The 13,287-nt window shown below is 52.2% G+C and overlaps 1 protein-coding gene across 1 annotated transcript; it reads right to left on the bottom strand.

The window, feature by feature from the left end:
- Positions 1–1,241: 1,241 nt before the first annotated feature.
- On the bottom strand, positions 1,242–12,546 carry LOC119958974 (cofilin-2-like). Its single transcript, XM_038787502.1, has 4 exons — positions 12,307–12,546; positions 7,196–7,506; positions 3,942–4,018; positions 1,242–1,406 (listed from the first exon to the last, which is right to left on the bottom strand). Exons 1-4 carry the CDS (start codon positions 12,307–12,309, stop codon positions 1,294–1,296), a joined length of 504 nt encoding a protein of 167 aa, XP_038643430.1. The 5' UTR covers positions 12,310–12,546; the 3' UTR covers positions 1,242–1,293.
- Between the last annotated feature and the right edge of the window lie 741 nt (positions 12,547–13,287).

Genomic DNA, 13,287 nt, shown 5'->3' on the forward strand with positions numbered 1-13,287 from the left:
ATGGGGACAGTGTAGAGGGAGCTTTACTCTGTATCTAACCCCGTGCTGTACCTGTCCTGGGAGTGTTTGATGGGGACAGTGTAGAGGGAGCTTTACTCTGTATCTAACCCCGTGCTGTACCTGTCCTGGGAGTGTTTGATGGGGACAGTGTAGAGGGAGCTTTACTCTGTATCTAACCCCGTGCTGTACCTGTCCTGGGAGTGTTTGATGGGGACAGTGTAGAGGGAGCTTTACTCTGTATCTAACCCCGTGCTGTACCTGTCCTGGGAGTGTTTGATGGGGACAGTGTAGAGGGAGCTTTACTCTGTATCTAACCCCGTGCTGTACCTGTCCTGGGAGTGTTTGATGGGGACAGTGTAGAGGAAGCTTTACTCTGTATCTATCCCCGTGCTGTACCTGTCCTGGGAGTGTTTGATGGGGACAGTGTAGAGGCAGCTTTACTGTATCTAACCCCGTGCTGTACCTGTCCTGGGAGTGTCTGATGGGGACAGTGTTAGAGGGAGCTTTACTCTGTATGTAACACCGTGCTGGAGCTACCCTAGGTAGCAGTGCGAAAGTAAAGTGCTCACGATTGAAATAGACCAAGATATCCATAAATTTATTTTGATGGTTAATAACTCTGCTTCCACATTAGAAACGATCAGGTCCAATAACCCATCCACATGATTAACCATTTCCAAGACACACCGATGATTCTTGATGCTCCAAATTGGCAGGTCCCTAACCTCCGCCCCCCCCCCCCACAATGAAAATTTGGTCACATGATACACGCAGCGAGATAGAGGTCAACCCCCCCCTAATCCGGGCAGATGGAACCTTGGTTTAAAACGTCAGGAATGTTTGCAAAAAGAAAGTGAATGACATGGAATGAGGAGCAGTACGGCTAATCAAATCCCATACCACTTGGATTTAAGTGTTTGGAATTTAAGGGAGATGGAGCTGACTGGGAAGGTCTATTGAATTCAGGGTTGTGCGATCAATGATCTCAATGCACCATGTCCATTCCTGCGGGGGGGGGGGGGGGGGGGGGGGGGGAGGAGGGAAGGAGGAGCTGTCATACATACTGACAATCTGCCGTCGAGTCTCTCACTACAGACCCTCCTTAGCCCCTTGTTCCAGAACATGGGTCCTGTTGATTACTGGTCCTAGGTTAAAGTAAAAGATTTGGGGGGAGGGGGCGCAGAGAGGAGGCAAGTCAAAAGACACATACAAAACTGAAGGTACCCAAGGAAGCAAAAAAAAAAAACCCCCCCCACAGCACAGACTTAAACATGGAAGCTCAATGTACTGGCACTAGACTAGCTTCTGAGATTCGAATGCAATGACTCGAGTTCCAAGCTTTGACATCAGCTCGCTCTGGTCCAGTAACTCTTCGATCGCGTTCACCTGCCACTCGTGTTTGATCCCTGAAACGCAAACAGAACACGCATCAGTTTGGGGGCGAAGCATCTCTTGACAGTCGCATTGTTTTATCCTCTCCGCCTCCTCCCCAGAAAGGCGGTGGGTTTTGGGGGGGTGGGGGCTGCCCCCACGCTGAGCAGATACCGGAACGTGCAGCAGTCCGCGGATTGTCACACCATGCGGGAGAGAGACAGTAGGTACCGGAACGTGCAGCAGTCTGCGGATTGTTATACTGCGCGGGAGAGACAGCAGATACCGGAACGTGCAGCAGTCCGCGGACTGTTATACTGCGCCGGAGAGAGACAGTAGGTACCGGAACGTGCAGCAGTCTGCGGATTGTTACACTGCGCGGGAGAGACAGTCAGCACCGGAACGTGCAGCAGTCTGCGGATTGTTACACTGCGGGAGAGACAGTAGGCACCGGAACGTGCTGCAGTCTGCGGATTGTTACACTGCGCGGGAGAGACAGTCAGCACCGGAACGTGCAGCAGTCTGCGGATTGTTACACTGTGCGGGAGAGAGACAGTAGGTACCGGAACGTGCAGCAGTCTGCGGATTGTTACACTGCGGGAGAGACAGTAGGCACCGGAACGTGCTGCAGTCTGCGGATTGTTACACTGCGCGGGAGAGACAGTCAGCACCGGAACGTGCAGCAGTCTGCGGATTGTTACACTGTGCGGGAGAGAGACAGTAGGTACCGGAACGTGCAGCAGTCTGCGGATTGTTACACTGTGCGGGAGAGACAGTCAGCACCGGAACGTGCAGCAGTCTGCGGATTGTTACACTGCGGGAGAGACACAGTCAGCACCGGAACGTGCAGCAGTCTGCGGATTGTTACACTGCGCGGGAGGAGAGACAGTAGGCACCGGAACGTGCAGCAGTCTGCGGATTGTTACACTGCGTGGGAGGGACAGTAGGCACCGGAACGTGCAGCAGTCTGCGGATTGTTACACTGCGCGGGAGGAGAGACAGTAGGCACCGGAACGTGCAGCAGTCTGCAGATTGTTACACTGCGCGGGAGAGACAGTAGGTACCAGAACGTGCAGCAGTCTGCGGATTGTTACACTGCGCGGGAGACAGTAGGTACCGGAACGTGCAGCAGTCCGCGGATTGTTACACTGCGGGAGAGACAGTCAGCACCGGAACGTGCTGCAGTCTGCGGATTGTTACACTGCGCGGGAGGGACAGTAGGCACCGGAACGTGCAGCAGTCTGCGGATTGTTACACTGCGCGAGAGAGACAGTAGGCACCGGAACATGAAGCAGTCTGCGGATTGTTACACTGCGCGGGAGAGACAGTAGGTACCGGAACGTGCAGCAGTCTGCGGATTGTTACACTGCGCGGGAGAGACAGTCAGCACCGGAACGTGCAGCAGTCCGCGGATTGTTACACTGCGGGAGAGACAGTAGGCACCGGAACGTGCAGCAGTCTGCGGATTGTTACACTGTGCGGGAGGAGAGACAGTCAGCACCGGAACGTGCAGCAGTCTGCGGATTGTTACACTGCGTGGGAGAGACAGTCAGCACCGGAACGTGCAGCAGTCTGCGGATTGTTACACTGCGCGGGAGAGACAGTAGGCACCGGAACATGCAGCAGTCTGCGGATTGTTACACTGCGCGGGAGACAGACAGTAGGTACCGGAACGTGCAGCAGTCTGCGGATTGTTACACTGTGCGGGAGGAGAGACAGTCAGCACCGGAACGTGCAGCAGTCTGCGGATTGTTACACTGCGGGAGAGACAGTAGGTACCGGAACGTGCAGCAGTCTGTGGATTGTTACACTGCGCGGGAGACAGTAGGCACCGGAACGTGCAGCAGTCTGCGGATTGTTACACTGCGCGGGAGAGAGACAGTAGGCACCGGAACGTGCAGCAGTCTGCGGATTGTTACACTGTGCGGGAGACAGACAGTAGGTACCGGAACGTGCAGCAGTCTGCGGATTGTTACACTGTGCGGGAGAGACAGTAGGTACCGGAACGTGCAGCAGTCTGCGGATTGTTACACTGCGCGGGAGAGACAGTAGGCACCGGAACATGCAGCAGTCTGCGGATTGTTACACTGCGCGGGAGAGACAGTCGGCACCGGAACGTGAAGCAGTCCGCGGATTGTTACACTGCGCGGGAGAGACAGTCAGCACCGGAACGTGCAGCAGTCTGCGGATTGTTACACTGCGCGGGAGACAGTAGGCACCGGAACGTGCAGCAGTCTGCAGATTGTTACACTGCGCGGGAGACAGTAGGCACCGGAACGTGCAGCAGTCTGCGGATTGTTACACTGCGGGAGAGACAGTCAGCACCGGAACGTGCAGCAGTCTGCGGATTGTTACACTGCGCGGGAGACAGTAGGCACCGGAACGTGCAGCAGTCCGTGGATTGTCACACCACACGCGCGCCGCGCAGGAGGAGAGTAGGCATCGAGCGAACGTCAGAGTTTCCCCACTTCCGCAGTTGAGCAGCCAGCGCACAGAGCGGAAGCCCTGATAATTAAGGAGCCCAGATAATTGACGTTAAGAGGAAAAGGAACCGTGCACACATGCCGTACCAGTTAATTTATTCTTCAGTGCACCTTTGGAACTGGCATAGATCATCTTCTGTTCAACAGGCGCTTTATCAGGACTCCTGGTGAGGCAGGGAGAAGAGAAAATCTGTTAAGACACCTTTAAAAAGAGCCCGTCTATCCTGCTTCCCCCTTTGAACGTACCGGCACTATACCCCGAGCAAGGGGTGAGCGCAACCCTGCTATCTCCCAAATTCCCCTTTGGATGGCCAGTCACTGTCTAATATTGATGGCCCACATTTGGCTTGGGACTTGCTTTATAAACCCCCCACCCACCACAAGAGTTTACAAGAATGATAGATGTAACTGAGGCATAAGATGATAAAGCGGATTGACAAAATAGATGTAGTGTCATGTGAGTGTAACCTTAAGAAATGGGTGTGTGTATATAAATATCTGTAGTGAGCATACCTTTTAAGAAATGGGTGTTTGTTACTGCAGTGATGGGTCAGAGTGGGTGGAGCTGGGCTGTCAGCTTTTTCCTTTCGTATTAGGCTGTTTGCTGCAGGGTGTGTTTTAGTTTCGTTTTCAGTGTTGGAGCTGAAGCCAGCCAGAGCAGGTGTACTGCTGATCTCTCTGCCATCAAAATACTATCTCTTGATCATTTGGTGAATTCAGAATTATAAATCTTCTCAGTAGCGACTTCCATTCGTACCTAATGAGTCAACCAAATTCTGTTTTTTTGGAACTAATTTTTGGTCATGAGGTAAGAGGACCACTTAAATTGATCAAGGAAAAATTGGTGAGTGAGAAATCAGAATTTACATTATTGGATTACATGTCAAATTTTAGGGATTGATTGAATAGAGCAGGTGAATTGGCAGACAACATTTAAAAGTTGCACAAAATGTGATTAAACAGGTAGCGGACAAGAAATCCAAAGTTCGTAGTTTTGCCAGTGCAGATGAAGTTTTAGTATTGTGACCAGTGGTAAGTGAAGCGTTAAAAGCAAGGTTTTGTGGCCCATATCAGATTGAAAGGAAATTAAGTGAGGTTAATTATGTGGTAAAACGCCAGATAGAAGGAAAACTGTCATGTGAATATGCTTAAAAGGTACTTTGAAAGGGAAGGAGAAAAAGGAGGAGGTTTTAATGATTCTAACTCCGTGACGAACCCAATGCAGATGACTTGCGAATTTGACATACCTCAAATTAAATTGGAAAACGAGGATGTTCTTAAAAATTTGGATAAATTGTTGAGTTACCTTCCAGAGGAAAAATGAACTGACCTGAAAGCGTTATTGATATCACATGGGCAAGTTTGTGGAGATAAATTGGGAAGTACTAAAATGGCTGTACACGAGGTAGATGTGGGAAATGCTGTTCCAATCAAACATCGATATAGACTTAACCTTTTAAAATTGGCACAGGTTAACATAGAGATTGAGTGTATGCATAAAAATGGCATAATTGAAGTGGGTTTCAGCCAATGGAGCTCACCCGTAGAACATAGAACAGTACAGCACAGAACAGGCCCTTCGGCCCTCGATGTTGTGCCGAGCCATGATCACCCTACTCAAACCCACGTATCCACCCTATACCCGTAACCCAACAACCCCCCCCCCCCCCCGCCTTAACCTTACTTTTTAGGACACTACGGGCAATTTAGCATGGCCAATCCACCTAACCCACACATCTTTTGATTTTGTGGGAGGAAACCGGAGCACCCGGAGGAAACCCACGCACACACGGGGAGGACGTGCAGACTCCGCAGACAGTGACCCAGCCGGGAATCGAACCTGGGACCCTGGAGCTGTGAGGCATTTATGCTAACCACCATGCTACCGTGCTGCCCTGTAGTGATGGTACCTAAACCAGACGGTACCCAACAGTTCGTGTGGACTATAGAAGATTAATGCAGTTACAAGAACGGTCTCTTATCCTCTCCCACGTTTGGAGGATTGCATTGAGAAAGTGGGACAATCAGCTTTTATTTCCAAACTGGATTTACTTAAAAGGTTACTGGCAGGTACCTTTATCCGAAAGGGCGAAGGAGATTTTAGCTTTCGATTCCAGATGGTATATACCAATTCAAAGTTATGCCATTTGGCATGAAAAACGCACCAGCCACATTTCAACGGTTAACTAACAAAGTTGTTTCAGGATTACCCAATTGTGCAGTACACATCGACGATCTGGTAATTTTCAGCCAGACATGGAAAGAACATTTAAACCATCTGATGGAGTTATTTGATCGAACATTTGTGAAAAATCTTTGTAGCATGGTTGCTCCACTGATAGACTTGAAGAAACGTCAAAAAATTCAGTGGACAGTGCACTTTCAACAGGCATTTGACTGCCTGAAAGCTGTGATAATCATGTGTTGGAGAATTGCAAGGGACTCTGGTCAGACTGAACCAAAGTATCTGACTTTAAAGAGAAATGCTGAGACATAGCGAAATGGACGGATCGTGCAGTGACCTTGTTCAAAGAGACTGTCAATCGAGAAGGATTTCAGTTGGAGGAAGGCTAACGAAAAAAATGGACTATATTATTATACCTGTCTGCTGTGTTTTTTGAAACGAAAAAGTATATTTACTGTGTACATTTCTTAAAGGATAGTGAAACGGTGAATAATGGAACCATCTTGAAGTTATTTTTTTTTTCTTGAGGGGGATCATGTGAGTGTACCTTTAAGAAATGAGTGTTTATTACTGCAGTGATGTCAGAGAGTGGGTAGAGCTGGGCTGTGTCAGCTTTTTCCTTTCGTTTTAGGCTGTTTGCTGCAGGGTATGTTTTAGTTTCGTTTTCAGTGTTGGAGCTGAAGCCAGACGGAGCAGGCGTACTGCTGTTCTCTCTGCCATCAAAAGACTATCCCTTGATCATTTGGTGAATTCAGAATTATAAATGTTTTCAGTAATGACTTGAACCTGATGTGCACCTGGTAAAAGGTGTTTTTAAGTCGTATGGATGTTAAAAGGAAAGCATAAAGGATACTTTGTGTTGTAGTCTTTGGGGGTTTGTATTTGAATTGATGGTGGCTAAGATGTTCACTATGTTTTAAAAAGGTTAACTGGAGTTCATAGAATAAACATTGTTCTGCTTTAAAACACCTTTCCATTTCTGCTGTACCACACCTGTAGAGTGGGCCGTGTGCTCCCCACACCACAATCTAGTAAAAGTTGTGGGTCTGGTTAACTCCATGATACACTTTGGGGTTCTCTAAACCCTGGCCCATAACAGCAGTGACCAGGAGCAGTCGGTGGTGCCCTGATGTGCCATTGAGTGAAGTTAGCTCACCAATGAATGAAGATCAGCTCTTCCTTTTTGGACTCCTTTGTCTCGTAGGATGCATCATAGAGTACGTAGCAGCATTCCGTCAGCGGAAGCATGTCAATAAAGGCCCGCAGTGGATCAGCAACTGATTTGTCCTGAACCTGTCCAACCAGAATCATCTTCTTTACATTCAGAATTATCTTCTCCTTCTTGTCGTCTAACTTCATGAAGATCACCTTCTTCCTCAGCTTCATCTCCTCTTGGCTGCACGACTTTCGCACTTTCATTTCGTTGAAACAGTTCACCACCTCATCAGCTACTGTGACCCCAGATGACTAAGATTCAAAACACAAAGGAAAAAAGACACAGCGGCAGACATTAAGTGGAGTGGCTTTGCTTTTTCATTTCTGCAGACAGTTCAGCTAGAGAGAGAGAGAGAGAGAGAGAGAGAGATAGGCAACACAGTTGGTTCACCGCTCCAGGTTCGATTCCTGGCTCGAGTGACTGTATGGAGTCCACGCGTTCCCCCCCCCCGGCTTGTCTGCGCGGGTTCCCTCCGGGCGCTCCGGTTTCCTGCCACTCCAAAGACGCGCGGGTTAGGTGGATTGGTCGTGCTAAATTGCCCTGTAGTTAGGCAGGGATGGGGTGGAGGTGTGGGCTTAGGCAGGGTGCTCTTTCAGGGACCAGCATAGATTCGACGTGCCGAATGGCCTCCTCTTGCACAGTAAATTCTATGATTCTAAATGCATCCACACGTACTGAAGTGGTTTGTCAAGACCGCCACTCAAAAAAAAAAAAAGAGTTGGACATAAAAATTCGAGACTGGCATCGACCCTTTCAAGTAGATTCCCCCCCCCCCTCCGCCCCGCCCGTGGTACAGGCCCAACCTTCTCAATATTCTCTCATCCCAGGCATCAGCCAGCAAACCTTCTCTCCATTCCCTAAAGTGCAATCGCAACAATTCCCTTGATTCCTCTTAAAGACCAACATAACACCATGAGACATAGGTGCAGAATTAGGCCACTCGGCCCATCGAGTCTGCTCTGCTATTCAATCAAGACTGATATTTTCTCATCCCCCTTCTCCTGCCTTCTTCCCATAACCCCTGATCCTCTAATGAAGAACCTATCTATCTCCATCTTAAAGACACTCAGTGATTTGGCCTCCACATCCTTCTAATAATAATAGCTTGTCACAAGTAAGCTTCAATGAGGTTACTTGTGAAAAGCCCCTAGTCGCCACAGTCCGACACCTGTTCCAGGTGGCCGGTATAAATTGTACCCACGCTGCTGGCCTTGTTCTGCATTACAAGTGCTAAAGTTTTGGCCCACTGCGCTAAACCAGCCCCTTCTGCGGCGAGAAGTCCCACAGATTCACCACCCTCTGGCTCAAGGAATTCCTCATCTCGGTTTTAAAGGATCGTCCCTTCAGTCAGAGTTTGTGTTCACATTCACTTGCTGCGCCTGCGTACGAACTTTGAGTCATGTACCAGCGCATCGTAGATCAGCGCTTCACAGAATTCTGCAGCCCCCACCCCATTTGTCTGACCCCAGTAGCAATCCAAATACACCACATCTACTGGCTCCCCTTTATCTACCCTCTCACATCCGCTGTCCGCTGAAAGAATTCCACTGAATGTGTTGAAATATTTTCCCCGTTCACAAAAACAGTCCAACTCCACCTGAATGCGTTAGGCCTGTCCAAGTGCCCTTCAAACGCCACTGCCTTCTCGAGAAACAAGGTTCTAGCGCAGGGGTAGGGGGTGGCGCGAGAACAGCACCTTCTGCAACATCCTGTGCAGCTGCTGTGCTGAATGTTCACCCGTTATAGCAGCTACTACCCAGGTCTCGCCCCAGGCTGTGCAGCAAGCCTCAGCAGCTTTATTCAAACATTACCACACATCCTGACCACACCATACATGCTCACATTCCCAGTGCAGCTCAGGAATGCAGTGTTTTCCTGGAAGTTATCCAGCAACACAGGATCTTGAGGCGGCAAGTGGGAACAGGATTGAAAAGGCAAGAATATTGCCGATGCTGGAAGTCGGAAGTAGAAACACTGGGAAAACCATCAGCCTCTGTGGGGAGCCACCCACATACATGGCTGAAGTGTGGACTCAATGTTAAATCTCACTCTGCAGACGCTGCCAGGCTGGCTGAAGCCTTTTATCCAGCATTGTGTTTTTCTATCAGTATTGAAGACTTGTCTGGTTTGGCTCAAGCCCCTGTGATATTGCACAGGGATGGGCAGCAGTGAGGGAGAGGGAGATAGGGAAAGGGTGGAGAGGAGAGACACAATTGGCATGGAACTGCAAGAAACAATGGGGTTCTGAGCAGTGTAGGCACACCAAACCTGGCGGTGACTGCCCGAGGTGGGTGGGAATCAGAGCCCAGAAGAGTCTCCTCCAAGGTGCCAGGGTCAGATTGAAGGGATGGTCTGGATTTGACAGACCCAGAGTCTCGCTGTGTTTTTTCCTTTCACGTGGAAACTGCCCCGTTGTTCACGAGAGTCAAATTGTTCCTTCCTGGCGCTCGTCGTGTCCCCCCTGATTGGAGCAGAATCGATCCCGAGGCCAGTGAAATGGTGCACTGTCTGGATGATGATGCACTGCTTTCAGATTGACCTTATTAGGGCAAGTATCTGACACTTGGTCACTGGAGCTTCGATTTCACCGGGTTTTAACGGCAGCAATGTGGTCATCGCTTGTGCGGAGGGAGACGAGTGTATTGATCAGCACCGAGACCAATCTCAAAACGGTGTCGACTTCAAATCAGAATCTTTCAACAGAATCAGAATCTGCTGCAACATTGAAGCATTCCAACAATAACTTCTGCTTTCAGCAGAGTCCAATTGAGCCACTTGACAGCAGCAAAACTGGAAAGGAAATGACGGTTTCACAAGAACACCCCCTTTCCGTAAATTCTGGGGGAGCTGTCAATTTATCAAAGATAGCTAGCACATTCTTGCCCAATCAGACCCCCCCCCCGCGTTAAACAAGCATCTCCGGAGGGAGTTCGAAAGGCGAGGTTAGTTGCAAAGGACAAGCTTTGCCCTGACAAAACAAATCTCCAGCCATGAACTCCCTGCTTACTCAGGCAGAAACAGTGACCCTCCTGCCCAGTTACCCACTCTCTCTGGTTCTCTCTCTCGTATCCATGCAGTCCTTCAAATCCTGACCCCACCCACAACAGGACAAGCTCCCATTACGGCAGCTTGAGTTCTAAACCTGCTTAAAAAATCAGACTCTGTCAGGAATGAACAGCAACACAGACGGCGGATCCACAAGTTCAGAGTGAAGCCCCGTTATAACCTGGGGGGGGGGGGGCAGAAACCCAGAGCCAGGCAGACACACCGACACCAGCCTCCATTTTGAGCAGGCAGTTCTCCATCACAGCACACCCCGTCCGTCATCAAAACGGGAAACCACACGACCCACAAAACTATCCTCTCCCCACAGCCCCCCCCCCCCCTTCCCCCACTGCAGGCAGATGCTGAGGTGCACGGATCCCACTCCCTCCCACAAAAGGGTAGCAAACAGCAGAAGCTGCAGCAAGCCATTTTGAAAAAGTACTTTGCAGCGGAAAACATGCACAGCCTCTCACAGGAACAGCAGGAAATTAAATTCATCTTTCGAAGACTGGGGGGGGGGGGGGGGGAGAAGAGAGGGGTGCAATCTCTTGGGGGTGGGAAGAGGGTGCAATCTCTCGGGGGGGAAGAGGGTGCAATCTCTCGGGGGGGGGGAAGAGGGTGCAATCTCTCGGGGAGGGGGGAAGAGGGTGCAATCTCTCGGGGAGGGGGAAGAGGGTGCAATCTCTCGGGGAGGGGGAAGAGGGTGCAATGTCTCGGGGGGGGGGGGAAGAGGGTGCAATCTCTCGGGGAGGGGGAAGAGGGTGCAATCTCTCGGGGAGGGGGAAGAGGGTGCAATCTCTCGGGGAGGGGGAAGAGGGTGCAATCTCTCGGGGAGGGGGAAGAGGGTGCAATCTCTCGGGGAGGGGGAAGAGGGTGCAATCTCTCGGGGAGGGGGAAGAGGGTGCAATCTCTCGGGAGGGGGAAGAGGGTGCAATCTCTCGGGGAGGGGGAAGAGGGTGCAATCTCTCGGGGAGGGGGAAGAGGGTGCAATCTCTCGGGGAGGGGGAAGAGGGTGCAATCTCTCGGGGGGCGGGGAAGAGGGTGCAATCTCTCGGGGAGGGGGAAGAGGGTGCAATCTCTCGGGGAGGGGGAAGAGGGTGCAATCTCTCGGGGGGGCGGGAAGAGGGTGCAATCTCTCGGGGGGGGGAAGGAGGGTGCAATTTCGGGGGGGGGGGGAAGGAGGGTGCAATCTCTCGGGGGGGGGAAGGAGGGTGCAATCTCTCGGGGGGGGGAAGGAGGGTGCAATCTCTCGGGGGGGGGAAGGAGGGTGCAATCTCTCGGGGGGGGGGAAGGAGGGTGCAATCTCTCGGGGAGGCGGGAAGGAGGGTGCAATCTCTCGGGGAGGCGGGAAGGAGGGTGCAATCTCTCGGGGGGGGCGGGAAGGAGGGTGCAATCTCTCGGGGGGGGGCAAGAGGAGGGTGCAATTTTTCAGGGGGGTATTTGTGGGGGGGGGGGGGCAATCCTTTAGGTGGGAAGAGGGTGGGGTTCACCCGCAACCTTTAAAAATGTTGTTGATCTTAACGCCTGGGGCGGAGTTAACGGGACCGTCCTGGGATTCGGCAATAGGGAAGCAGCAAGCCGATTGCACACCAGGGTGGGGCAGCTCAGGCTGCAAAAGGGAAAACAAAAGGGCAGCGGGAGAGAAAAAAGGTGACAATAAAAAGTGCAAAATAAAAATAAGGCACAGCCGACCGAGCCGCTTGCGGGGGTGGGAAGAGGAGAACCGATAGATTTAATGAGCCCAGACAAAGGGACGGGCGGCTGAATGGAACGCGGTCCGGATGCGGGGCCCGCCCGCGTCACCCCCGCTCCTGGGGGAAGCGCGAGGGTCCCCCCGCCCCGACGGCCCTTCCATTGGTCAAGGGAGCGGGGTTTCCCCCCTACTCCCGTCAGGGGCGGCCGGACTATAAAAGCCGCTGTCCCCCCCCCCGACCGTTATGTTAGTGGGAGGCGAGCGACCGAGGCAATAAATAACGGCGGCCGCCGGCAAAACAAAAAGGCCTCACCATCCTGCAGCCCGATTGGTTTTTTCTCTCCTCTTATAAAATCTTTCCGGCTGTCCCGCAAATTCTTTCCTCCTCTCCGCTCGACGGTAATTTTTTTTTTAAAATAAAAGGCTCTTGCGACTGCTCCCCACCCCCTTCTCTCTTCACGCCCTCCTGGATGCAGCGGCTGGAAGGGATGAGAGCGCAACAACAGAACCGTCAGGAAAAGAAAAAAAAAGACGAAGGAGGCGGACGCTACCTGCCGCCGCTCTTTATAGAAGCGCGCGGCGGCGGATGCGCGCGCAGCTGTGCGCCTCAGGGCGGGCGGGGGCCGAGGATCCGGACACGCCCATCTGCGGACACGCTCACCGCTCCCGCCCTATCCCCAACCATTATCCGCCTCCAACTCCCGGCAGACCTCCCCCCCCCCCCGCACTACAACTCCCGGCAGACCCCCCCGCACTACAACTCCCGGCAGACCCCCACGGGAAATGGCAGGGCGCCCGGATGCGCAGGCGCATCTCTCTCTCCTCGCTCTCTGTGCGTGTTTGTTGTGTGTCTGTGTGTGAGGGCTACGTCACCCCCTCCCCTCTTGCGCGGCGCTCCCCAACGGCATTCTGGGAAGCCGAGTCCCGGTCGCCGGCCCCGGCCATTGCGGCGGGCAGAGCGGGGCGGGGCTGGAGGACTACAGATCCCAAGCTGCCCCGCGGCCTAACGGTCGGAGGGCGCGGAGGAGGAGGAGAGGGACGGTTTTAATCTTCTATTTTTCTATATTTCGAGGCGGCAGACCGGGCCCGGCTGGCAGGGGGGCCGCCGGGAGGGGGGAAACCGTCGAGTGCGGCGGAAAAGGCGCCGGTGGAGATTTTTTACCTCAGGGTTGGGGTGGGAGGCGGCCAATGGCGGGCCTGGGAGAGCAGCTCCTGGCCTTATATGGCCAAGAGCTCGCAAGTGGGATGGCGTGAGCCCAAAAGCAGCCTGTCACTTCCTTATTAGGCAATCAGC

Source organism: Scyliorhinus canicula, chromosome 31 (genome assembly GCF_902713615.1).
Source record: "Scyliorhinus canicula chromosome 31, sScyCan1.1, whole genome shotgun sequence".
NCBI classification, from domain to species: Eukaryota; Metazoa; Chordata; class Chondrichthyes; order Carcharhiniformes; family Scyliorhinidae; genus Scyliorhinus; species Scyliorhinus canicula.

Bases quoted from the DNA above. Each gene is read 5' to 3' on its own strand.
- LOC119958974 (XM_038787502.1), bottom strand. The intron at 4,019-7,195 runs GTGAGCTAACTT...CTGCCTCACCAG, and splicing joins GAGCTGATCTTCATTCATTG to GAGTCCTGATAAAGCGCCTG. The intron at 1,407-3,941 runs GTACGGCATGTG...TTTGCGTTTCAG, and splicing joins ACTGAAGAATAAATTAACTG to GGATCAAACACGAGTGGCAG.